This window comes from Palaemon carinicauda, chromosome 27, assembly GCF_036898095.1.
Source record: "Palaemon carinicauda isolate YSFRI2023 chromosome 27, ASM3689809v2, whole genome shotgun sequence".
NCBI lineage: Eukaryota > Metazoa > Arthropoda > Malacostraca > Decapoda > Palaemonidae > Palaemon > Palaemon carinicauda.
In genome coordinates, this window is record NC_090751.1 from 89,239,918 (window position 1) to 89,267,382 (window position 27,465).

At 41.6% G+C, this 27,465-nt stretch overlaps 3 protein-coding genes across 4 annotated transcripts in view; all 3 read right to left on the bottom strand.

The window, feature by feature from the left end:
* LOC137621239 (probable rRNA-processing protein EBP2 homolog) overlaps positions 1 to 16,620 on the bottom strand; it is a 45,749-nt gene extending 29,129 nt beyond the window's left edge. The window contains exon 1 of one of the 2 annotated variants that reach the window (XM_068351636.1): positions 16,464 to 16,620. The gene's annotated coding sequence lies outside the window, so the exon portion shown is untranslated. Of the gene's footprint in view, positions 1 to 16,129; positions 16,304 to 16,463 lie in introns of those variants that run through there. The other variant, XM_068351637.1, reaches the window with a different exon arrangement.
* On the bottom strand, positions 498 to 8,302 carry LOC137621019 (uncharacterized). The gene is made up of 3 exons (XM_068351459.1): positions 7,861 to 8,302; positions 1,398 to 1,780; positions 498 to 986 (listed from the first exon to the last, which is right to left on the bottom strand). The coding sequence occupies exons 1-3, from the start codon at positions 8,300 to 8,302 to the stop codon at positions 498 to 500; spliced, it is 1,314 nt and encodes a 437-aa protein (XP_068207560.1).
* A 3,375-nt stretch (positions 16,621 to 19,995) lies between the features above and the next one.
* On the bottom strand, positions 19,996 to 26,023 carry LOC137621240 (uncharacterized). The gene is made up of 8 exons (XM_068351638.1): positions 25,719 to 26,023; positions 24,765 to 24,824; positions 24,023 to 24,092; positions 23,724 to 23,833; positions 22,214 to 22,335; positions 21,407 to 21,513; positions 20,782 to 20,909; positions 19,996 to 20,273 (listed from the first exon to the last, which is right to left on the bottom strand). Exons 2-8 carry the CDS (start codon positions 24,803 to 24,805, stop codon positions 20,135 to 20,137), a joined length of 717 nt encoding a protein of 238 aa, XP_068207739.1. The 5' UTR covers positions 24,806 to 24,824; positions 25,719 to 26,023; the 3' UTR covers positions 19,996 to 20,134.
* Positions 26,024 to 27,465: the final 1,442 nt, after the last annotated feature.

Below are 27,465 nucleotides of genomic sequence, written 5' to 3' on the forward strand. Positions count from 1 at the left end.
ACCGACTCTCCTGAGGAGGGGTAATCCTCCTCCGCAGGAGAGGGAGAGAAGGTCTGAGGGGGAGTAGGAGCCTTGCGTAAGGATCTGCGCGGGGACAGCCTAGGCCTCGGAGGAGGATCCACGGGAGAGACTCCTCTCTTCCTCTTCAGGGGGGAGGAAGCTGCCACTGGCTCGCGACCCGAATCAGAGGGGGCTGGCTTAATCGCCCGCACGAGAGCTCTGAGTAGGGTGTCGAACCAGGGCTGTTGACTGACAGCAGCGCTGTCTGACACTCCCTCTGGAGGGAAGGGGATCGAGGGATCCCTAGGAGGAGTCGAAAAACGAGGGTTTACCTGCAGGGCTGAAAGAGAAGAATCCCTAGACCTGTCCGGGGAGCGCTCCCCCTCTGGCAAGCGCGCTGGTCTGCGCTTGCGGGGAGGGGAACGCGACAAGGAAGAATCCACCTGTCGGCGATCGCGCTGGGGCTCGTGTATCGGGCCCAGAGCAGGGTCGCGCGTTTATGGGTGGCGCGATGCTGGAAGATGGCGGGCGCGAGGGCGCACAGGTGGATGGTCAGGAGCGATGGAGCGGTGGCGCGCTGGCGACAGAGCGGGAGCGTGGGCGCGGGGGCGCACGGCAGCTTGAGCGGGAACATGGTCACGAGAGCGCGTAGGCGATGGTGTAGGCGAGCGGCGATCAGGAGCTGGAACAGGAGGAGGCCGAACGCGCGGGCGCGCAGCCACCTGGTGCGGCTCCGAAGGGCGTGAGATAACGAGGGCGCCTGAGCGCGTGTCCGGGAGAACCGGCCGAGGGCGCGATAGCGCTGGAGCAGGGTCGCGAGCGACCTGGGGGCGAGAGGTTTGGCGACGGTCTGGAAGGACCGATCTACTCGCCTGTGGGTGCGCTAGTTGCGCTGGCGATCGAGAGCGCATAGCGCACATCAGGAATAGGTCGTACCGGGGTTCGCTGCTTTGGAGGTCGCGCGGTGCGAGCCGAGTGAGGGCGCTCTGGAGTTAGTTATGCAACCATCGTTGTCTTAAATATAGGCACGGGCATGTAGCAGGAACAGGGCGCGATATTGGTGCGTCGGGCGCGATCGTGTCTGAATTGGCTCGTGGGGTTCCAGAGGCGACCGTGAGCGCCCGTGCGCTGACTTGGCAACCTCTGGGGCAACGAGCCGAGTCGTCGCAACACGTGGTCGCGTTGGTGCTGGTACAGCAACTGCGCGCGGGCGCGCATCGCGAACCTCCCTAGGTGGGCGCGATGGGTCCAAAGCAACACGTGGGCGCTGGAGCTGGAATCGCGCGGGGACGCGTGTCGCGTCTATCCCCCGAGGGGCGCGACGAGTCCGCAGGAACCTGAGGGCGCCTGTGCGCCAACTCAGGAACCTCCTGGATCGCGCGCGATGAAACAGGAACTGGGGGGCGCCGAGGCGCTGGAGGGCGCGTGGGCACAGGAGGCCGCTGGGGCACCGGTGGACGCGTAGGCGCCATAACAGGCACTGGCCGCGAGTGAGCAGGTGAGCGCGGCGGCGCTATATCAGGAGCAGGGCGCGTCTGCGCAGTTGGGCGCTTGCGCGCTACTTCAGGAACTGCTGGAGGGCGACGGGGCGCCGATGGGCGTGGGCGCGCAGGGGAACCCTGGCGCAAAACAGGAACAGCGGCGCGAACGCCTAAGGCTGAGCGCCGAGGCGCAATGTCAGGAACATCAGGAACGACAGCAGGAGGGTGCGCAGGCGGAGCCTTACGCTTAGGGGTGAGAGGCGCAGTTTCGCGCTCAGGTCCCTGAGACCCCGAAGGGCCTGGAGATTGCGCAGTGGCAGTCTCAGGTGGCGCGTAAAGCGCGTCAGCAGCTTTGGATGTCGAAGGTCTGGGCGACAGTTCACCTTGTCCCGAAGGACGACCATCCTCCGAAGGGGATCGCGAACGATCCCCGGAGAGGTCAAGGTTGGTAGCAGGCAGGACAGGAGAGCGGCGAGTCGTCTCCTCCGCAGAGGACTGTGGTGACGACGAGCCGAAGAGGCGCCTCCTAACCCCTTTAAAGGGGGAAGGAAGGCCTTTACGGCGAAGGGGAGGACGAGTCTTCCGCCTTATACGCCCACAAGGGGCCGTGGGATCAGCAGGCTGACCATCAATGGGCCTCCGAAGAGGCGTCTCTACCAGAGAACTCCCCCGAGAGGGAGTCTCAACGGAAGGAGAGACCGTGGGACTAAGCTCCTCCCTCGAAGTATGTTCGGAGGGGGACACCGCTACCGCAGCCACTGGAACGGGCGTTTGGCCAGACCCCCGGGCTGTTTCCGACACAACAAAGTCAACCACAGACAGAGGATCTATCTCCGCTGAAGTTGACGATTGTTCGGCGGCCGCACCCCGTTTGATCATGTCAAACAGGGCTTCCTTGGACGGCTAACCCTGCAGCCCCAAGGAAGCCCAAAGCTGGGAGGCAACGATCTCTCCCTCACCACGGGATCGGTTAATGACATCAACAACATTACGGTCTACGCTACCACTCGCCAGCCTCTCGGAAGAGGCCGCCCGAGCGGGAGCTTCGGAGGAGGAATGGGCGGCGGAAGAAGACGACCTGGGATTTTCTCTTTTCCGAGAAGCCTCGGAAGGAGAAAGATCCCTTTTAGCCTTCTTCTTACGTCGCCGGGCAAACCTCTCCCACTGGGAGGTAGACCACTCCCTACACTCAATGCACAAGTTAGACCTATCACACCGTTGGCCCCTACACTGAGGGCATAAGGAGTGAGGATCCGTGTCCACGGCCGACATAAAGGTCCCACAAGGGCGGCCGGGAAGTCCAGGCCACGTACACTTAACGAGAGATAGAGGCCAACTTCACATACACACTGAAAAGAAAAAGCAAACAAAATTATTGCAGTCAAAAGAGAGGAGAGCGCGGACAGGTCTGTCGTCTCTCCGAGCCGTGGGCTAATCACCAGTGTGTGTGAGGGGGGAGGGGTAGCTAGCTACCCCTCCCTACCCCCCACTAACTAGCGGTGGGGTTGGAAACCCTCGTTAAAACTTTATGGCTCGTCATTCAGCTAAGCCGAAGTAATTACCCCATATAAATAGCGTGGTTTGTATTCAGTTACGGAACAAATGAAATGAAAGAATTGAAACATTTCTTCAGCATAGATTGATCACCAAAATTCTTGAAAAACTTCGTCAATAAGACTATTACTGTATTTGCACGATTGTAGAAGAAAGACCAAATATCTTTCCCAAAAGTAAATTTTTAATCAAGAATTCCACTTACAATTATAAAGGAGCTGTATAAAGTTAATGAAACATTATCAATGCAGAGATCATTATATTGATGAACAAATGTCTTCGACCTGCTTACAATCATACGTTGAGTTTTGCTAAGGTTTAACTTCATGCCCCAGAACTTGCATTATGCATTAATGTTAGCAACATCAGACTTCTCCAGTATTTATGTAAAATTCCCAGGTGTTTCACAACAGTCCTTTCTCCATACCCCTCTGCTTCAGTTCATGCATAGCTACCATCAAAAGACTACAGTATGTCACCCCAAGGGGAGTTAAATATATTTTGAAATTTATCTTAGAATAATTTCATGTATTTAGCTAACCGATATGTAAAACACACACTGTTCAGTATACTGTACAGCTATTGTTGCTCATCTGAAAGTAAAAAATTACCGAAATAATGAACCACATTGTTGTGTTCACAGCACATCCATGTACCGCTTGCCAAAACAGAGGGTCAATGAGATACTATCTATCTGCCAGCAAAGCCAGCAACGGCAGAACAAAGACCATCAATTTTGAGGGTACTGATATAAATTATAGAACAGGTAATTGTGATGAACCCTATAGTTTTCCCACTGGTTATTTGGTGGGTTTTTTTTTTTTTTTATGAATTTCTGACCACTTATATTACAGTACTGTATTGGAAAACACCTGTTTTTAGTGTTTTCCCACTCAAAAAACCAGGTTACCCATTGGGCCCCCCCCCCATAATTATTTTCTATGTACAGTAGAGGGGTAGAAAAACTCATGAAAGGGTGGTTTAACACAACATTCAGAACTTTTGTATAACGATGGACCGAACCTCCTGCGTACATAGAACAAACCTAAACTAAATATAGGTAAATATAACAAATTTGGAAATAATTTGTATTTTTCTTAACATACAAACCTGAAGCTATTTATTAGGGGTATTACTTTCGGCAACGCTGAAAACCAGCCAAGACAATTTTAGTGAGGGATAATTACCCCATCCGCTAGTTAGCGGGAGGGGGTTGGGGTCGACTCGCTACCCTGCTTACTCACACCTGTCGGTTGAGTAACCACTTTTGCTTTCTGGCAGGACTTCTAGAGGAACAGGGTGGCGGGCCAATTTGTATAAATAGCTTCAGGTTTGTATGTTAGCAAAAATACAAATCATTTCCAAATTTGTTATTTGTTCCGACACAGATACAAACCTTCGCTATTTATTAGGGTGACTTACTCTTAGGAGGGAGGTAGTCCTTACCAACTGGCCTTGGTCATGACCCGGGGTCCTCTCTATTTCGATCTGTGATCGATAGTAGAGGGGACCCTACCCTCGCTAAAATCAAAGTAGTTACAAGGTAACTCACTAATAGCGGCCTGCAGAAGCTTGTGTGAGAGAGACTCTTGTCTTGTCTTCACGTAGGAACTCGAGGATTCTAAGACATATCCAATACCCTCCCTCAAGAGGTATTAGTGACGTAACAAAGTATTCATTCATACCCAGGATGCACGAGGGAAATGATTCATACCTGCAGAGGGGCGAGGGCAGCTATGCTTTGGTCTTGCGGAGCTATTTCCCCATGGGGGGAGAAGGAGAAAGAAAGAAGTGAGCCAGACATTCTTTTCATTCACCCTAGACTAACCCAGGTAACCTCAGCCCTCAACCCTCTGCTACTTATCCATCAAGGAGCCTGAGGCATTAGATCACTTGTTGTGCGGCCACCACAGGACCAAGGGAGAAGGTTTCCATGCTCCTCTGGGTTACGTCTTTCAGGTAGTGGGCTGTGAAGGTCGTCTGACGCTTCCACACGCCCGCTTGCAATACCTGTGCCACAGAAAAATTTTTCTTGAACGCCAGAGACGTTGCAATGCCTCTGACATCATGAGCTCTGGGTCGGTTGGACAGAGGAGGATCTGGATATAGAGCGTATTCGATTACTTTCCTTATCCAGGAGGAAATAGTATTTCTCGTGACCCTCCTCTTGACCTTCCCCGTGCTGACAAAAAGTGCTCGTACACGGGGGCGAGCTTTTGCCGTTCTTTTTAATTAACACCTCAGACTCCTCACTGGACATGGTAACAGTTGGTCTGGATCTTCGGTTACAGAACGAAGACTCTCTATCCGAAATGGGCCGAACCTGGAGTCCGGCACACCTGGATTTTGAGTCTTAGCTACAAACTCAGGGACGTAGTTGAGGATTACTTCCCCCCATCTCTTAGAGTGGGAGACATCAGCAGATAGACCATGAAGTTCGCCGACTCTCTTGGCCGAAGCCGAAGCGAGCAGGAACACCTGTCTTCCACGTGAGGTGGCGATCTGAGGCCTGGCGTAGTGGTTCATAGGGGGAAACCCTTCAGAGACCTGAGGACCCAAACCACGTTCCAAGGGGGAGGTCTTAGCTCTGCCTGGGGCAAGTAAGCTCGTAACTGCGTATGAGCAAAGAAAGTTCCGAGGAGGAAATATCGACTCCTTTCAGTCTAAAGGCAAGACTCAAGGCTGAGCGGTAGCCTTTGACTGCCGAGACCGGGAGAAGCTTTTCTTCCCGAAGGTATACAAGAAACTCCGCTATAGTTGGAACAGAGGCATCGAGGGGAGAGATACCCCTTCCACGACACCAACCACAGAAAACTGACCACTTCGCCTGGTAGACTGCCTCTGTGGATCTCCTAAGGTGTCCAGCCATTCTTTTCGCAACCGGTTGCGAAAAGCCTCTCTGTGTGAGGAGGTGCTGGATAGTCTCCAGGCGTGAAGTCGAAGCGAGGCTACGGCTCTGTGAAAGATGTTGGCATGTGGTTGTTTGAGGAGGTCGTGCTGTGGAGGAAGCTCCCTCGGGATCTCCGCGAGGAGATGCAGAAGCTCCGGGAACCATTCTGCGTGATGCCATAGCGGAGCTATGAGGGTCATTTGCAAATTGTTGCTTGCTCGTACCTGGTTGAGGACTTTTCTCATCAGACAGAACAGGGGAAACGCGTAAGCATCCAGATTTATCCACCGTTGTTGAAAAGCATCTTGCCAAAGAGCTTGGGGATCCGGGACTGGGGAGCAGTACAACGTGAGCCTGAAATTCAGGGCCGTTGCGAACAGATCCCTAGTCGGGGAACCCCACAAAGTCAGGACTTTGTTGCCTATCAGAGGATTCAAAGACCACTCGGTGCCAACTATCTGAGTCGCTCTGCTCAGTTTCTCTGCTAGCACATTCCGCTTGCCCGGAATGAAGCGAGCTGATAGTCACCGAGTTGTCTTCTGCTCATCTGAGTATCTCTACTGCAAGATGGAACAGCTGCTGCGAAAAGGTACCGCCATGTTTGCTTAGATAAGCTACTACCGTGGTGTTGTTGCTCATCAGCACCCCGGAGTGCCCCGCCAGGACCTGGTGGAACTCTTTGAGGGCCAGAAAGGCTGCCCTCATCTCTAAGAGATTTATGTGCTGGTACCTTTCTGATTCGGACCATTGGCTGGAGATGTAATGGTGCAGCACGTGAGCCCCCCTCCATTCTTTTGATGCATCCGAAAACAGCATCAATTCCGGGGGAGAGAGGAGAAGATCGACCCCTTTGCAGAGGTTCGGCTCCGCCAGCCACCACCTGAGGTCCGACTGTTCCTCTAGCCCTATGCGGACTAGGTGATCCTGGGAATCGGAGTGCTGGTCCCACTGGGATTTTAGCCGCCACTGGAGGGATTTCATCCTGAGGCGACTGTTGGGGACCAGTCGGGTCAGGGAAGAGAGGTGACCGAGAAGGCGAAGCCAATACTGCGCCGGGAGCTCTTCCCGACTGAGGAAGACCTGTGCTATCTCCCTCAGTCTCTGGATACTTTCGTCTGGTGGAAACGCTTTGTGCCTTAGGGTGTCTAATCGCATGGCTATGTATACCAGTTCTTGAGAGGGGAGCAGTTGAGACTTCTCGAGGTTTACCACGATCCCCAGATCCTGGCAAAACCTTAGAAGCTCGTCTCTGTGGCGGAGAAGGGCCGCCTCCGAGTCTGCCAGAATCAGCCAGTCGTCCAAGTATCTTATAGAACGGATGTCGACTCTATGAGCCCAAGATGATACTAGGGCGAATACTCTCGTGAATACCTGGGGTGCTGTGGAAAGACCGAAACACAGTACCCTGAACTGGTAATGCTTCCGATTGAACATGAATCTCAGATACTTCCTGGAAGACGGGTGAATTGGGATCTGGAAGTATGCGTCCTTCAGACCTAGAGTGCACATGAAGCCCTGGGGTCTTATCGCTTGTCTGACTGTGTCGGCCGTCTCCATCCTGAAAGGTGTCTGTTCGACAAACCTGTTCAGGGCCGCCTTTTTCACAAGAAAGAGTCGACTGTAGAAGCCTGGGGACCCGTCGAGGACCTCCTGGAGAGCGTCCTTCTCTAACATGGACTGGACTTCTGCCCTGAGGGCAAACACCTGTGCGGATCCCTTCGCACAGGAGTTCAATGGAATCGGCACTCGAGTCAGTGGAGGGAGAGAGAGCGTGAACGGGATACAATACCCTGAACGAATCACCTCGACCGTCCAGGGTTCGGCCCCGTGGTAAAGCCACCTCTGCCAGTGGCTTTGCAGGCATCCCCCCAAAGGTGGACAAATGGGAGGATTGCCTGTCTTATTGGGACCCGCCTCGGCCAGATCCCTTCTTACCCTTTCCTCCACGGAAGGACATTTTGCTGTGAAAGTCCTGCTTTGCACCCTTTTTACCCTGCTGCTTTGGGTCTCTAGCCCTTTTCGGCTGCGGGTTCTGCTGTGCTTTCCACTGTGGCTGAGAGGGGTAAGGTCTAGCTGTTAAGACCTTTTGGATGAGGGAGTTCTGACTGGACTTCCTCCACCTCTCTGCCACCCGTTCGACATCCTCGGGATAGAACAAAGTATTGCCCTCGAAAGGAGCATTTCTCAGACTCACTCCTTCAGCCTGAGGAAGATGTCTATAGAGCTTGCCTATGACGGCATCTCTCCTCTTCAGGATAGTGTTGGCCCAAAGGTTCACTACCTGATGAGAGAGGAACTCGATGGCCCGAGTGCCGGACAAAAGGAAAGTCTTCAAAAACTTCCTGGAGGACTCCCGAGACAGGTCTTTAGACCGCATCAGTTGTCCTAAGGATCCTAACCAGAAATCCAGCCACGAAGTAGCCTGCATGGCGTACTTCGCCATCTTTTCCTGGTTTAGGATTTCAGAGGCCGAAAAGGAGACAGGAAGTCCCATAAGTTTCTCGAAGGGGGTGGCCTTCGAGAGTGCCTCTATAGAGTGGTCGAGAGGCAGGGTTGGAAGAGATTCTCTGAGGATCTCGTAGTACCTCCTCTGAAACACATACGGAGGAGGTAAGAGCTTGGAGGACGAGTTGGAGCGGAGAGAAGAGGTGGAACACAGCCTGGGACACAGCCTTCTGTTTGGCACTCTTCAACCCCTTTGACCAGGGCAAAGCTGCACTGGTCCAATGAGGTTTCTGAGTGCCATAGAACTGGTCAAGGACCATTTCTTTTCCATCTAGAGGGGCTGCTGATGGATCTGGAAGTCCATTGATGGAACGGATGCAGCCTAGGACCTGCCAGAAGGCGTGTTCCGACTCCTTCCTCTCATCCTCTGTAGCTTAGGGCTAGCGGGTGCTGGCAGAGCGTCGTCCTCGAGATCGCTCTGCCCTTCCACGTCCAAGCTCTCATCCATAGGAGCCCGGCGTGGGTCGAAGTCGTCAACTGTATAGACTGGGGATAGGGAGACTTCCGGGGAGGTGCTTGCTTCCGGCTGCCTGGGAGGCAGTGAGGAAGGAAGCCTGGCTGAGGATATGGGGATGGTGAACAAATCCTTCGGTTCTCTCCTACGAGGCCAGAGATCCTCTGTCCCCAAGGGCCTAGAGGACTCTGACGGCTTACGGGTGGAATGTAAGTCCATTGCCGTACGGGGTGAATCCCGTCCGGTCGCAGGTCGTGCCTCATTAGACACTATCTCGACTGGTAAAGAAGGGAAGGAGTCTCCATAGTAAGTATCTCTATCCTCCTTGGGGGCTGAAGGACAAATCCTTTTCCTTTCCCCCTTTGGCCTGGCCTGTGGCGTCTTGAACTGTGGGGGGCTACTCTGAGGTTCATGCCTAATCTCCTCCAGAGGTCTTTTGCAAGGGGATGATCGTCTCCCCTTGCCTGAGGGGCCCGCCTGTGCGAGAACTTTCGACCTCCTCCTAGGATCGGAGGGAGGAGAGGACCCCGGAAAGAGAGGAGGCGACAAGGGAATCCTAGGTGTATCACCTAAGGACTGGGAGAGGGGAACGATTCCCTTCATGGCTTGGCGCATTACATTAAATAAGTTGCTAAGCCACAGGGGGTCACTGGCTCCTGTGGAACTAGGGGGGAAGGTCCTTAGGAAAGGACTGCTCCCTGGGTTTAGGAACCTGGGCAGGATCCCTAACCCTCTTGTCTGATCGAGGCTTCCCTACAGGCAAGATAGGCACAGGCCTACCCTTAGGGATAGGATCTGGGCTCGGTCGCACAAGCAACCGTTGTCTCTGTTGAGGCCCAAGGGGCTCGAGAGACTGATTGTGAGCGCCAAGATGGTCGTGCGCTCTTGCGCCGAACTGTTGGTAGGCAGAAAGGAGCTAGCGCGCGCGCCTCTCCCGATTGCGCACACCTTTTTCACGCTCTTGGAGCACATGAGGTTGTTCGCGCACCTGGCGCGCATAAGGTTGCTCACACGCATCGTGCGCAGTGTGTTGTTTGCGTCCATGGCACGCAACAGGATGTTCACGCGAATGGCACGCAACAGGATGTTCACGCGCATGGCGCGCAACAGGATGTTCGCGCGCATGGCGAGCAATAGGCTGTTCGTGCATATGGCGTCGCGCCGCGCCACAGGATGAACCTGCGTGCCATGATCGCCATTTTGTTTGCGCGCCAAGTAGGTCGGGCGCGCCAATTTGGCCGTGAGGGGAGGAAAGTTCGCCCGAAGGAGAACTACGCTTATAACAAGGTTCTCTTTCCGCCCCTGGAGGAGAACCTAAAGCGTAAGGAGATTGCTGATGCACAGAGGCGACCTTCTCTCGCGAACGAGAGATATGTTCCCCCGAAGGGTAAGCCCGCCTTGTAGAGAGCCCTGCCACCGCCACTGGTGGGTTAACTAACTCCTCGGCGTCGGAACCATACCCAAGGTCTGGCAAGGAACAGGCGCTCCCTGGGGGAAGAGAAGGAGCCGACTCACTAGGGAAGCCGTCATCCTCGTCTATCCCCCAGGGTTGACCTGGATTCACAAGCCCTGCGCTACTGCTCGACCGTACCCCAGAAGGGCCTGGTCGAGGATTAGCTTCGGGCCGAGATTTGGGCGTAGAGGAAGCAGAAGCCCGCGAAGATTCGCGTTTAGACTTCTTCTTCTTACACGTAAACCTCTCCCACTGGGAGGCAGGCCACTCCCTACACTCGGAACAGGTGTTGTCCAGCGAACACTGAGTTCCCAGGCAAGCCGGGCATAAAGGATGTGGGTCTGTCTCCAAGGACGACATGAAGGTGCGGGGACGGCCCTCAATCTCAGGACATGTCAGCATAGCGGGACAATAACCATACACACACCGAAACACACAAAAGAAAAAGAAAAAGTAATAAAGTCAAGGCAGTTTGTTAACGGGAGAGAGAGACGGCATGTCTACACTCTACCGACCCAAAAGTAAAAGTGGTTACTCAACCAACAGGTGTGACACGTGAGCGGGGTAGCTAGTCTACCCCAACCCCCTCCTGCTAACTAGCGGATGGGGTAATTATCCCTCACTAAAATTGTCTTGGCTGGTTTTCAACGTTGCAGAAAGTAATACTGTACCCCTAATAAATAGCGAAGGTTTGTATCTGTGACGGAACAACTTAATAATGGAACAATCACTTTTACAGCTTTAAAAACCGGGAACATGGCGACATTTATAGGGGGTTTTGAATATTTCTTTATAATGATTTCTGGCGGAAATCCATCCTTTTTGAGTTATGATAGGTCCACTACCATAACTGAAAAGCCATGGTTTTATGCTTGGTATCATCATTAATTACAATTGAAAAACCTTAAGATATAACGGGCCACATACCAGTCTAACTGCACAATATTTAAAATAACCTTTATTAAACTTTGTTGTTTCTTCCCACCATCATCATAAAAAAACCAGTCATTGTAATAAAAAAGTCACCGTAATCAAATCTGAGCAGTGGTAATGAAACAGACGAAACACTTGAGCTTTTGTTTGCCAGGACTTCTGGATGCATTGAAAACATGATTTTACCTTCCATTACGTCCTACTTAGTTGAGATATTGCTTTATTAGCTTTTGCTCTGCCGTATGTTAGCTTCATTCGTGATTAAACATGATCTCATTGATCCTATGTTCTGGCAAGTGGAACACGTTTCGCTATGCACATTAGCCCTGTGGGCTATCATTTCGATAATGATTATCAATTATATAAACTTGTAATTTGAATACCTTGGTTATTATCACTCAGCAGTTGATGGTTATGAGAATTAAACGAATGTACTAGTAGTGATTTACTGAAATATTCTGATTAAAATCGGAAAATTGTGTTAATGTATAATAAAACCAACTTGCCACATAACCTAACCTAAAAGTCGTGTCCTTACCTACTTACCTAATGGGGGCTAACACCTGCTGGGGAACCCCCTTAGACTGCCGTAATAAGAGAGTTATAGGGCATGGCTGTCATCATACATACACCCCCGACATTCATGATCTTAAATGGATAATATACAGTACATGGATCATGTATTTGGCTAGAAATTAAAGTACAGTACAGCACATATTTAAAATAAAAAGTGTGGTATTATTGTACTGTATTACTGGGCAATGTAAGCTAGGAAAAAAATACTTTTTTCTATTGAAAAAATTCCGCTCTCTTTGAAAATGACACTCGTTCCCGTTGCAAATTAATAGTTTCAGAAATATATATATATATATATATATATATATATATATATATATATATATATATATATATATATATCCTACGATAATGGGAGACCCCCAGTGGGAACTCAGGGTTTTGGGTGGGGAAAACATACTGGGGAAACAGCATATAATGGTAAAACAAGCCTTTTCTTTTCTATACATTACCTTCTTGGATGTATAATAAATGGAGGAAAAGACAAAACAGTATAAGAGGATAAACTTTGGAGGCGCCATTGCAAAGGCTATGTCTCGTGAAAAATACGGTAATATTGAGCTTTGCAAGCTAACATTGGCAATGTTAGCGTAACATGCTAACATTAGCATTTTTTTTCATTTATTTTTTGTCATTCTACTTGCCGGTTGTAGTCGCTCTCGTTCGTTCGTTTGTACATATCAGGTTTCGACCTTCTGCGCAAAAACCCTCCTCCCTGCGCATAGACTCCTCCTCCACCAATAGGATTTCTTCTTCTCAAACCGTCAAATTTAACTATTCGACTTCACCCGCTTTATTCAAGTATATGATTTGATCCAGTACAACTATACCATTCCTTTTATGTAATAACGTCTTATACATATTACGTTTGACCCCAGTATTACTCATTATTATTTGAAACCTTATAAAATCACCTCATTTTATATTCCCATTAAATATTATTTATCATACACTCCATATTATATTGCTATATTACTTTTATACATTTTGTTATTACCTTGTTACGCGTAGATTTCACAAATACTTGCTCTGGACAAGTTTCCCATTCTAGTTCATTCATGTTTACTCTCTTGACTCCGTTGCTTTTCCGTTAACCAAACACGAACCCATACATATGGAAACTTTGCACAGGGGGGTTAATATTTCCCTACCCCAACCTTCCAACAAATCCTTTTCCGTGGAAACCTTTGTCCAAGTCAGGTCTTTGTTAGTTCAAGTGACGTCTTTTTGCGTATTTTACGATGTAAGTTTTAGAAACTTGTAACAACTGCAGTAATCCATACTTGAAAGCATTTCAGTGAATTCCAATGATGATCATTTTCTCAACTCTCGTAATGTAATAGCCCAACATTTACAGTGTTCCAAGTACAGTACTAAACTAAGACAAAGAAGTGAAGAAGTCACAGACTCACAGTCACAACACCCCAGTGACTCACAAATTTCGTCGTCGAGATCATAAAAGTAAGTCATTAATTTCTTTAATTTTATATATTAGCAGGTAGAACCTTGGATAGGGGTTGTGACCTGGGAAGGTTTGTGACCTGGGAAGGGGGTCCAGGGGCTTGGCCCCGGCTAGGGGGTTGTGACCTGGGAAGGTGGTCTGGGGGCTTGCCCCCAGGTAGGGGTTGTGACCTGGGAACTTCTAGGTTAGGTTAGGTGGGTTTGTTAGGTTCTGTACCCTTTTGTACCTTTTTATATAGTGTAAAGGGTATGTGGAAAAATGCTTTAAAACGCATGCTAATATTATCGTAGTATTGCTAACATTAGCAATGGCAGTGTAACATTGGTAACGTTGCTTAACATCACTAATATAAGCACTCGTAGTAAATACATTCTTGACGAGTGAAGCGAGTCATTATATTTAAACATTTTAAAAGAAAATATATAACAAGAGACCTTATTGATAAACGCGGCCCATCCGGGTAACTGAGCAGTCACGTGACTTCCCGCACATGGCGCAGTGAAAACAAACCACACTTTAACGTGGTGCTGCATGAACGGTAGTCTGTTAAAGCTAAATTATTCGCCATTATGCCATCATCATGTGTTATTTTCAACTGCAAGAATCACAATATGATGCAAGGAAAGATGTTGCATTTTTACAAGTTCCCCAGTCGTAGCAGAAGCCCGGATAGGAGGGATAAGTGGCTTGCAGCATGCCAGCAAATGGACACAAATGGTCCCCACCAAAGAGTCGGGTTATTTGTAGTGAACACTTTATCTCAGGTATTTATGAAATTTAACATATTTTAATATAATTTAACATTCTGGTGGTTGGTGTTCCAACAGTATGTCTATTGGTGTTCATTATGAATTTATATTAAATTGCCAAAATACAGGTAAACCCAACAAGACTGAGAAAGAACACCCAGACTACATTCCATGCATACTGCCTTTCAAGAAAGACAGCTATGCCAAAGCCAAACGACAACTTGAGAGGTATGAGCGAAATGATAAGAGAAGGCGATTGGTTTATGAGGCCAGCAGTAATACACCTCACACTTGTGTGCTGTAAACAGTTCAAAATAATTATTGTTTATCATCATTTTTAACTAGCAAGTGTCGCTAGAAGTTAGAACAGTTGTATTTTATATCTTATTACTCACCTGAAGCATTTAACTTTATATTGTAACGTGTTTTAGCAGCTCCATCCAAAGAATTTACGTAATCGTAAGCCATTGCTCTGGTTTGTTTTCACTTTGCTTGATTCCCGCGCTAGCGGTCACGTGATCGATGACGTCAGCTCGCGGTTATGAATATTTAAACATTTTAACAGAAAATGTATGTTGAAAGTGTTCCATCAGAGGATTACTCCTACATTGATTAACTATTGTACCCATATTAAATAGCGATGGTTTGTTCACATGTAGGAACATAAAAGAAGTTGCATAGTGTGTATGTAGTGGGGTCACAGTAAAGAACATCTTCCCCATAAGGAAAAACAATTTGGCTAGTAATAAGAAAGATATCGCCTTATCCCTACAAGAGTAACTACATTCTACCCGAGCCAAGACCAGCAAGAATATAAATAGAGTCGGTTCCAGGGTTGCCAGATTATTTCCACTGGATTATCGTACATGAGCCCTAAAATTATCGTTTTTCACCCAAAATTATCGTACACACTTTCAACACATTATGAAGTTACATAAATTACTTATTTCAAGGTATTTTAGTAAACACACACACACACTATATATATATATATATATATATATATATATATATATATATATATATATATATATATATATATATATATATCACGCTTCTGTTACAAAACATTTTTGTATAATAGTGAACTGTTTTTAACTCCGTATCCTTGAGTTCATTTTCTACTCTTCATGGATCTACTGTTTTAATACTGGTTTTTATAACGTACTGTCGTTCTACAAATGAAAATAATGATTCTTTAGATAACAACGAAACTTTTACGTGTAGAGCAGTATTGTAATAACTACTTTGTCTGACTGAAGAAAATGCACTGACGTTTCTGAAAACCCTAATCAAAAATAGTAAAAGACTTCAATCAAATGGATCATAAAGAAAATTGAAAATTAATTCTACAGACATAACTCTCCCTGACAACTGGTATCATTGAAATAACAATTCGGAGCGATCCATTGCTCGAATATATACCTCAATTGTTTAAATGAAATTAAATTTCTAGCCAACAGAAATTGTTGTAAATAGTAAAAGTATCTTTATAACAAGATCTTTTATTATAGTGTTTTCGTGTCCCATTTTTTTTTAAATTCATTTTTCATTGATTGAAAGCTTTGCCAATCCTATGCTAAGGTAATACATAACATTTCTCCTTCCATGAGTTAATCTCTTGACTTATTCCTCCCACCCACGGGCCCACAGGAATGGTAGGCTACCCTCATTAACGGGAAAACAACCAGAAAGAAAACCATGGATAAATCTAATAATTTTGAAGAATTAATTTGATAAAATGCTCGTGAAAAAATGTAAAATTATATCTGTTTTTCCTCTTTTCTGAAACCTCGAAATTATCGTACAAAAGCGTACGATACCTAAGGTGTGTATCGTACATCGTACCGGACCCAAAATAATCGTACATGTACGATAATTATCGTACGAATGGCAACCCTGGTCGGTTCGTTGACCAACATACTCGTAAATACACGTATTAGTGTTGATGACAAAGGACATGGAAAGGAATGCTTTTCAATTTCCTGAGAGCAGGAGGACTGGTGATCGATCGATCTACCCCTGTACCAAGATGTTATACAATATACCAAAGCTGCTAAAAACTACATTACCTTATCAGCTTAGGTAACGTATAGTCAGTGGTTAACGATACAATGTAGTCTACCGTAAGCAAGGTGGAAACAGACTCGGTACCATAGCCTATAACACTTGATAGTCCCACAATTGATTATAAGAATATTTCATGGTACACGTTCATGTGAAGCACACAACCTTAGGCTAGTGTACCCTACACACTAAAATTAATGTAAGATATTGCCGGTACATTAGGCTACGAGCATGGTACTCCAACTAGCCATGACAATATCGCTGGCTACCCTCGCTTATATTTTAATCTGAGTAGAACAGAACAGAACAGACAGGTTAACTTCAAAATGTCCAACTTACCTTAAATGAGCTATCTTACTAAATCCAAATTAACACGCAATTTAATAAAATACAACTCTTAAAACGTGTCTTTCTGAGTTTTTCTAACACGCAGATCACCACATTGTCTAACGTAACTGCTCAAAGATTACAATTGTTGTCTCTATAACGGCTACTCAAACTGTTTGCGCACCATTAACTTAGATACTAAATCATTATTTTAGGCTTGTTGGTTTTGTTGTCTTTTGAGCTCATTGTAATTACACAGAAATCATAATTATGTGATTTTTACCTGTCACTCTTACAATTAAAGTGAGTGATGAAACATATAATCAATCGGCATGTGTGTTTCATTCATATGATGACTAAAACAGTAACTCGAGTAATACAAAAAAGTACTTCCTTATTTTCAACGAATGCCTTAATAAACGAGCTGGTTAAGGATTATATAACTAATTTAATTTCTATCTAGTGGTATTTTGTTTGGGTGAGCAGACACACACACACACACACACACACACACACACACACATATATATATATATATATATATATATATATATATATATATATATATATATATATATATATATATATATATATATATATATATAAGTTGCTACCCTAGCTGAAAAAGCAAGATTCTATACACCCAAGGGCTCTAACAGGGAAAAATAGCCCAGTGAAGAAAGGAAATAAGTAAGTAAATAAACGTTATGAGAAATATTGAACAATTGATATAAAATATTTTAAAAACAGTAAAATCTAAAGAGATATCTCATATACAAACTAAAAGAAATTGTTAGCTTGTTCGACATAAAAACATTTGCTGCAAAATTGAACTTTTGAAGTATTCAGGTTCCGGGGCGAGGCATAGCCTTTACAACGGCGCCTCTAACGCTTATCTTCTTGTACTGTTTTGTCTTTTCTTCCACATTATGTTTAATACTTCTTTTTTCTTTTCTATATTTGTTTCACTAAATAAAAATAATCCTACTATTTTCTTTGGGTCTTCCTCGTATGGTTGTTGTAGCTCAATTACTTTATTCCTTTCTTTTCTATATTCCTGGCAAAATAACAAAAAATGTATCAAATCTTCCTCCTCATTTTCACAAAAATTACAGTTTACATTCCCTCCATTGTGTCTATTTACAATATTTAGTTTTAACGTATTAGTTCTTGCTCTAAAAAATATCACTGAAGCAAATGTATTGTCATAAATTAATTCTTCCTTAATTTCTTTCTTCCACGTTCTATATATTTCTAGGCTCACTTTACTTTCTATTTCTTCTTTCCACTTTTCAGTATCCCACTTTCTGGTTTCCGTTTTTATTTCTGCCTTGTTCATTCTTCTTATTTGTCTTATACCTAAACTTAATTCTTCCAAATACTTTGCAGGTTGTTTCCACCATCTTCCTTCTTTTTCTTGAATATCCTGGATAATTATTTTCAGTATTTCCTTCTTTCCATTCAGGGTACGATTTAAGTACTGCAGCTTCCCATCCATCACCCTTGTTTTCATAGAAGATGCACCTATCTCCCCTCTTAGAGCAGTATTAGCTGTGCTTTTAGTGGCACCTAAAATCTTCCTATATACCCCATTCTCTATTCTTTGTAGTTTCTCTATTTCAGTTTCTGTTAGATTTATATCATTTGTTCCATACAAAATAGATGGTAAAGCAATACTTTTCCAGAACGTTTTTCCTATCATCAATTTATTGCAACTTTTCTCTATAACTGAATATGTTAGATTAGCTAATTTTTGTGCCTTTTCTATCATTACCCTTTTCTGAGTTTTAAATATATTCCTACTATTGTCTAGCTTTATTCCTAAGTATGTCAAACTTTCTACTACTTTGATTCCCTCTATGTTATCTGGCTTTTCTTTCATATTGTAAATCATAATATTACTCTTTTCTTTATTAATTTCTAACCCACATTTTTTACTAGTTTCTACTAATATCTGGATGTTACGCTTTGCATTATGTATATCCTGCGCAATTATTAAGGCATCATCTGCAAAAAATAACGATTCTATCTTTATTAACTGATTTCTGAAACCGTTTCCTTCCTCTTCTATTTTCTTCATGATAATATACGTAATCAGTTTAAAAAGTGAAGTTGATCCTGTGCAACCTTGTTTAATTCCACTTGTAACTTCCATTTCTTGTTCTATACCTTCTCCTAAGTCAATGCCCGTAGTATCTCCTTGATAAATATTTGCAATTGCACTTATGATTTTGGTGTTAATTTTATATTCTTTTAAAACTTCTATTAATACCTCCCTTTTTACAGAGTCAAATGCTTTACTAAAGTTTATCGCGGTTACTATTAGAGGTTTCTTGTTACTATAGCTCTCTTCCACACAATACTGTAATATAAAGATATTGTCCTGTATCCTTCCTCCCCCTGTAAGTCCTGCTTGGCATTCATTGTCTTCTTCATTCGTTCTTATGTGGTCTTCTATTTCCTCTTTCACCATCATCATGAATATTTTATAAGAAATATTTAATAGAGCTATGGGTCTTAGGTCATTTGCCATTGGCCTTCTTTTCTTTTCAACCATCTTTGTTCTTGACTTCTTCCACATATTAAGAAGATCATTCCACAACAACTTGATCACAGCTGCAATAAAATTTCTAGAATACTTTGTAGTATTTAGCCTCATAATGGAAAGGTCCGAGTATTAGAATTAACTGCATGCCTAGTAATACGAACAGGATGGAACTGTCCAGGAAGATCTGAATGTAAAGGATGGTCAGAATTATAGAAAAAAAAAAAATCTTAAGCAACATGCATAACGAACTAATTGAACGACGGTGTCAAATATTATCAATATCTAGATTAGGAATAAGAAATTTAATAGACCGTAAGTTCCTGTTTAACAAATTAAGATGAGAATCAGCAGTTGAAGACCAGACAGGAAAACAATACTCAAAGCAAGAGAGAATGAAAGAATTAAAACAATTCTTCAGAATAGATTAATAACTGAAAATCTTATAAGACTTTCTCAAACAGGCAATTTTTTATGCAATTGAAGAAGACACATACCTAATGTGTTTCTCAAAAGTAAATTTGCTGTCGAGAATCACACCTAAAATTTTAAGTCATACAGAGTTAAAGAAACATTACCAATGCTGAGAACAGGATTTTGACGAGGCCCTGTCGTACTTACAATCATATTTTGAGTTATAATACACACACACACACACACACACACACACACACACACACACACACACACACGCATATATATACATATATATATATATATATATATATATATATATATATATATATATATATATATATATATATATATATATATATATATATCAATATTTAGCCGTCATTTTTGATAGGTCGCGTAGTACTGAATTATTATTTTTCTAAAATCATTCCAAAATATCCCCTTTTTATCATATATTTTATTGTTTTATTATTATATAACGAAAAGAATCTCACAAAGAGGCCTTCATTAATCATATTAATGAGTGTTTTCGTCATTTTACCTTCTTAAATACGCCAATTATATCAAATAATACAATATACCTAAAAGAGAATGCCCTTTATTCACATCAATACCATTAACATACGTAGCTCTAATTCACACCGTAGACGCTAATTCACATCATAGGCTATAATTGCGTCAACAAAAACTTTCATCCTGCAAGCAAATTTGGACGACATCTTCAAGCAGTTTGAAGAGTTGCAAATGTTGAGCTTGTACTAACTGATCCCAGACATGGATTTGGATTCTTGTGGAGTCCTGCTCGCTGTAGTAGGATCTCCGCTGAAGAGTAAGACGCCATTGCTTTGACGACAGTTTGCCTGCAATGGAAAGAATGGGCAGAGTTGATTCAAGCGTTTTAAGAAGAGGAGTTATGTGTTTGTACCTATATTTCAATGTTAACGAGATATGCAGACAGACAGAGGGTCTAGTTGTGTTTATAGCTGAAACAATCATTGATCATTAAGTCTAAACATAATCTAACTAAAAAAAAAAAATACACTCGGAGAGCGCAGACCTCCGCAATGGCATCTTATTTCGGTCGACCTTGAGCTTGACCTTTGACCTAGGACTTTCAAAATTGAATTACTTCCAGGTCTCAACATAACAATTAATCCCTCAAAGTTTCACTACTCTATGAGTAAAATTGTGGCTAGGAAGTTGTTCAAACACAAACAGACAAACAGGGACGAAAACAACCTTCTCACAACTTCGTTGGCGGAGGTAATAAGAAAATTAATTACGTGTTTCTTCCGTGAAATCTTATTATATTACTAAATGCTCAATTAATACCAAGCATTAAAAGCCCTCAGCTCATTTCTAACTTACGTCAAAAGATTCCCGAAAACAGAGCCAGCAAAGCCATGACTATCATCCATCTTCTGGATGGTCTGGCAGACGCCAGAGCGGCCTTCCTCGCCAGTTATGCGACCATCAGCCACATCCACCACCCACAGCTGGAACGACAATTATGGGAAAACATTTAATTTGAGTGATTTCTCTCTGAGACTCCCACTCCCCCCCAACCTGAACACATTGTGGAACACAACTCTGGGATCTTATGTAACTTGAGTAACGCTGTAAAAAAACACGTTTGTCTTGTGTTTTTTTTTTTTTTTTTGGGGGGGGAGAAGGTAAGTTTTTAAAAGAATCCTAAGCAAAATAAAATATTGAAAAATCTAATAGTTTTAACTAATAGATTAGAAATAAGGATTCTCAGTAGAGCTTAGTTTCAGATGGCAAGGATTGAACTAGATTACATCGTATTTAAAAGAGAGAGAGAGAGAGAGAGAGAGAGAGAGAGAGAGAGAGAGAGAGAGAGAGAGAGAGAGAGAGAGAGAGAGAGAGAGAGAGAGAGAGAGAGAGAACTTTTTAACCCCCTCTGAACGAAATATAAATTGTAACATTAACGATATTAATCAATTTTGATAAGCGAAGCAATTTTTCCACTTACGGCTAATTGTGGACCCAACCTAGCGATGTCATTTACAAGTGGAGACACAACGCCCTTGGACTTCTGGTTTGTAACTGCTCCTGCTGCGCCTTCGTCGTGTATTTCGTCTGTAGGTGTTTTGGGGTTAAGAATAGGAATCCATTTGATGAATATCCAAAATTTAGCAATAGTAAGTTAAAATGTCCTTCTCTAATGCCAATGATTATATTATCATTATTTTAATAGTTATAATAACAAAAGGCAATCCTATTACTAATAATAATAATAATAATAATAATAATAATAATAATAACAATCAAAACAACGATTATTATAATCTATATATATGTATGTATAAACTGTATGTATATATATAAATATATATATATATATATATATATATATATATATATATATATATATGCATATATATATATGTATATATATATATATATATATATATATATATATATATATATATATATATATGTGTGTGTGTGTGTGTGTGTGCGATTCTTGGTAAGTTGAATTTCACACATTTTAATATATACAGTATATATATATATATATATATATATATATATATATATATAGGTATATGTATGTATGTATATATATATATATATATATATATATATATATATATATATATATATATATATATATATATATATACTGCATATATACATACATATATATATATATATATATATATATATATATATATATATATATATATATATATATATATCAAAATATGTGAAATTCAACTTATCAAGAATCCCTATGACCTAAGAAATAAAGAAATTTATCTGATTTCCAACCTACCTTCAGTGCTGAAATCAGCATTATTGTCATATAAATAATTTTTCTCTGAGTCTTGCACGTCATTGTCAGCATTTTGGCCCGATGCCCAACTTAGCATGTTAATCACAGGTTGCAAAGCTTCCCTAAAAAGAATAAAGAATTAGGCCTAAGTATTGGTTTATAAATTTTTAAACATAGGCCTATATATTTAAACGTACGAGCTGTTACAGAGACACACGATAATAGTTTTGTTTCTATTAAAATTGGTTTCGCTTGGACTCAGTGGCTTTTTGAGGTTACAGGAGGCTTCCATTTAATGTATTTTTTCAGATTAAACTGAAATGATTCAGTCAATTTCCCTATATAGGAGTAACTCCCCTATAGGCCTACTGACCGCAAGGTTGCAAGAGACCGTGCTTGGCGGTAAGGGCCAGGCAAACTTCAACAACCCCTATAGGGTTTAAGCTTCAAGCCACCTTTAACCCAAGACAGGACGAGAACTTGCGAATATTTTTTTTTTTTTTTTTTTTTTTTTTTTTTTTTTTTTTTTTTTTTACAAAAGTTCATTACAGTATCCACTTAATCAGAATAAAAAGTGAATGATACTTGGCATTAGTTAAGTCAATATGCTGTATCAGTTAACCGATTTCTTCTGTTGTAAAAGATCTAGAAATTGAGTAGACCAAGACGTTGGAAACCACATGTTTTAAGAGTGAAGATATGGGAGGGAATGTGAAACTTTTTTGGTCAAAAAACAATAAAAAGGGTGTAATGTCACATTACAACTGTTATTTTCATTTTTTTTTTTTTTTGCATATCTTATAATTTTATGAGAAACATCAGGCATTTTCCAAAATAGTGAGACCAACCTGACCTCTCTATGACGAAAATTAAGGCTGTTAGCGCCATTTAATATATATATATATATATATATATATATATATATATATATATATATATATATATATATATATATATATATATATATATATATATATATATATATATATATTGCAAAATGTGCTTGAAAAAGAAAACGCCTGGGGGTTAAGGGGTGGAAAGTTCCAAATAGCTTCGGGGTAAAAGGGTTAAGAGACGGTCTTCTACGATTTAATATCTATACACAGAAAAATACTTAGTAGTAGTCCTGGTGTAGGTGTTATAGAAACTTAATTATTAAATAAAAACTTTGGGAGGTAAAAAAAAAAAATCGACAAGTTTGGATGTACCGTACCTAGGTCTAAGAAAATCGTCTGCATCAAATCAAATTCATAGTATGATTTTACTATCTCATTGTGACAACGAGAATTTCTTGCCTTGTGTTTATTTATTTAACAGCGTACATTTTTAGAATGAAACACTTTATTATCATTGCTAGCGAGGTGTTTTCCTTACCCAAATTCAACCACAGCTGTTCCGAATCTTTAGTATCTTTACTACTAAGGCACGATGTTTGAAGAAAACGTATTTAGAATGACAATTGTGTAACAGAACCAAAAGCCAACTCGTAATGAAATGCCATAACACTAACCATGGTTCTTTTTGCACCATGTGAGACAGACCCGCAAGGATGCCAGTATCACTCGAACGACGCCGTCTTCTCCCTGCATTCGCATTTTGAGTGAACGTTTGTATGATATCCTGGAAAGAAGAAGATTCAAAACACAACGGGAAATACATTTGATGTAAATATAAGTTTAGTCGGTGCTAAAAAGTACAAATTTTATAAACCAATGCAACAATGCTATAAGTTTGATCATGATACACCAGTTTTATGATTCACTTTTAACAAAGCTATTATTAATGAATAAATGAATATGAGCATCTTACCTGGAAGTTTGAGATGAGACCTAAGAAGCCAATCAGGGCTACCGCTTGTGCGCAGTCGAATTGTTCGTAGCTGACGGAGGAAAAAAGTAAAAAAAAAAATCTATAAACATCAAAATAAAGTACTACTATGGTTATTTAAAGAAGGAGAGAGCCTGTAGATATATAATAGAATAACAGAATAGGATGGATATTAGACAGGAAGCGTCAATGAGGTAAAGTAAAGCATACAGTATACCGCGTGAGCAGCACTCTAGGGAGAGAAGATACAATATACAATGTGAATAATTTCTAAAATAATGCGCTTCTTAGAAACATATTTATCCAATCGACAGTCGAGAGTATAAGTTACTGATTTTTGTAATAAAAAAAATACAAGTATAGAAATTTTACCTTTTTCTTTATGAAACTATTTTTTTTCTTAGGTTATTATAAATATGTCCTATTTGACTAGCATCTATATTAACAAAATTTATAAAAAATGTAAATAGAGAAATTAAAAGCAAAAATCTTAAATGTCAGCACTTGAGTTTTCGAAATTATGCAAACTGATAAAAGAAAAATCAGTAGCTAAGAAAACTTTATAGGCGGTTTCTAAGAGTGTATAGTTTTCACACTAGTCAACAGATAATCATATCAAGTAGGAAAATTCTTTAAAAAAAAACACACTTAGTATCCGCATATATTCACCAATGTTTTTAAACAATAGGCCTACTCTAGTATTCACTTGAGGAATTGTACTTACCCAGACCGACCGGTTACTTCAGTTGCGTTAATGGTATGCATCACTTGAGCACAGTTGAATCTAATGATAGAGCAAAAGAAAATAAAAAAAATACAATAACGAAGTTTGAACACAATAAGTTTCATGGACGAACGTACATATGGCAGCCAATGAAAAGTGAATAGAGATAACTAGTGTATGCGACCCATCAAAATGACGGCACCCCCATCTCACCAGGGTATGACTACTGCTCTCCCCCTTACCTGAGCGGTGGGGAGAGATGAGCGTGAACACACGCAAACACAAACACACATACACACACATATAAATATATATATATATATATATATATATATATATATATATATATATATATATATATATATATATATATATATATATATATATATATATATATATATATACCAGGGAGATGTGTATCCCTTTATCCAATTGAAACTATTATAGATAGTACAGCATGACGATATATCATTTTGATAAAAATGTAGCCATTATATATATATATATATATATATATATATATATATATATATATATATATATATATATATATATATACATATATATATATATATATATATATATAGAGAGAGAGAGAGAGAGAGAGAGAGAGAGAGAGAGAGAGAGAGAGAGAGAGAGAGAGAGTATGTGTGTGTTTGTCTGTGTGTAGTACATTTTTTTCTTTTCAATTTAGTGCGTAGCTTACAAGTCATTAATACACCATTATTTACCAAATTTACCTCTAACCTGTTAATCTAAACAAAACCATTCAGCCTACAGAAAACTCAATCATGAACCTTTTCAGATACCTCTTCATTACATTCGTCAGCAAAGAAGAAATAAAAAAAAAAAATTACCATCACAATTAATTTTTATAGTAAATACAATTTGGAAAACAGGCGCTGTCCCCACTCAAAAAAAAAATACAATAATAAAACGAGTAAATATTCTTACCTTGTATCAAATATTCACGTTGTGACACCAACGAAGTCTGGAACTATACTGACTGACGGAAATCGGTGACGCCCCAGTGCAATGAGTCAGCAATCCCGGTGTTTTCATAAGTCATCACCTCCTGCGAGCATTGCCGTTAGTCCTACGGTGTTTCTTCAATAATAGCCTAACAGGATCCACTCATTCTTAATGGGTCCTGTTCAACGCATGCGCAATAACCGCAATGAGAGGAGAGCAAAGTTAGCAAACCGCAAAGTGAGTTACCTACTCTGCGCTCTCCTTCTCGGGCTCAGTGTACTGATTTTCGCTTTACTATTCTGTCGCAAAAGATGGCATGATACTTAATCACTAGTAAGAGGTAGAAACCGTATATATTATGATAGAAGTAGCTAGAGAATGTGGCTTATGAACATTATTATTATTATTACTAGCCTAGCTACAACCCTAGTTGGAAAAGCAAGATGCTATAAGCCCAAGGGCTCCAACAGGGAAAAATAGATAACAGTAACAATATCATAATAGTAACATTAAAAACAGATACAGTAATTAATCTTATCAGTATAGAAGACATAGTCTTCGAAGTAATAGAAATAATCAATAAAATCTAATATCAATGTTATGTAATTAAAAACTGAAATGCTCATATGAAATCAAAGTAGATATAAACACAGTCATAAGTAAAAGTTACGGTAGGGTTATGTTAGGAAATATTTATTGGAAATAGCTAGCAATGCTAACATTTAGGTATGGAATGGTGGTGATAAAGTTAAATGAGTAATTTTTAGGTCCTTTAACTTGCCAGACAGTACTACATTAGATCCAGCTCTCTGGTTACGGCTTATTTTGTCTTTGCCTACACATACACTTAATAGTCTGGCCTATCCTTACCACATTCTCCTCTGTCCTCATACACCTGACAACACCAAGATTAACACTTCGGTCAAGGAGTTATCTACTGCAATGTTACTGTATTTGTTCAGTGGCTATTTTCCTTTTGGCAAGGATAGAAGAGACTCTTTAGCTATAGTAAGCATCTCTTCTCGGAGGACACTCCAAAATCAAACCATTGTTCTCTAGCCTTGGGTAATGCCATAGCCTCTGTACCATGGCCTTCCACTGTCTTGGATTAGAGTTCTATTACTTGACGGTATACTCGGGCATGCTGTTCTATCTTATTTCTCTTCCTCTTGATTTTTTAAGTTTTCATAGTTTATATATGAAGAATATAATTTTATGTTGTTACTGTTATTGAAATATTTTATCTCTATTCTTTATTCTTCTCTTGTAGTTTATTTATTTTCTTGTTTCCTTTCCTCTCTGGGCTATTTTCCCTGTTGGAGCCATTGGCCTTATTGCATCTTGCTTTTCCAACTAGGGTTATAGCCTAGCTTGTAATAACAATAATAATAATAGAATTGAATTATAAAGTATACAAAAATTGCTGAAGGTCACGAGGTAAGCGGCATGCCTAGACCGAGATCAGAAGGAATAAAAACTACTTCTCCTATACTTGAGTTAATGTTGGTACTACATCATGGCAAAAGATCTAGAGTAGGCTTAAAAAACAATCTTGTTTCATATGCAGATGATGCTACTCTCTTTGCATCAATTCCATCTCCGGAATGTAGACCGATGGTTACTGAATTTCTTAATAGAGATCTAGCCGAAGGAAAATTGGATTGGGATTTTGAACATTCTGAAAGGTGTTATTTTTCAAATTTATCTCCCACGTATCGTTTCTTGTCGA

What these genes read in the sequence shown, in the direction of transcription:
- LOC137621019 (XM_068351459.1), bottom strand. Translation starts at nt 8,302, where the DNA reads ATGCGGTCTAAAGACCTGTCTCGGGAGTCCTCCAGGAAGTTTTTGAAG. An exon ending in GTCCTTCCGTGGAGGAAAGG is followed by an intron (nt 1,781 to 7,860) that starts GTAAGAAGGGAT and finishes CGCAATCTCCAG; the next exon opens with GCCCTTCGGGGTCTCAGGGA. An exon ending in CAGCGCCTCGGCGCCCCCCA is followed by an intron (nt 987 to 1,397) that starts GTTCCTGTTTCA and finishes AACTAACTCCAG; the next exon opens with AGCGCCCTCACTCGGCTCGC.
- LOC137621240 (XM_068351638.1), bottom strand. Translation starts at nt 24,805, where the DNA reads ATGCATACCATTAACGCAACTGAAGTAACCGGTCGGTCTGG. An exon ending in GTCTCATCTCAAACTTCCAG is followed by an intron (nt 23,834 to 24,022) that starts GTAAGATGCTCA and finishes TCTTCTTTCCAG; the next exon opens with GATATCATACAAACGTTCAC. An exon ending in TGCTGATTTCAGCACTGAAG is followed by an intron (nt 21,514 to 22,213) that starts GTAGGTTGGAAA and finishes AAACACCTACAG; the next exon opens with ACGAAATACACGACGAAGGC.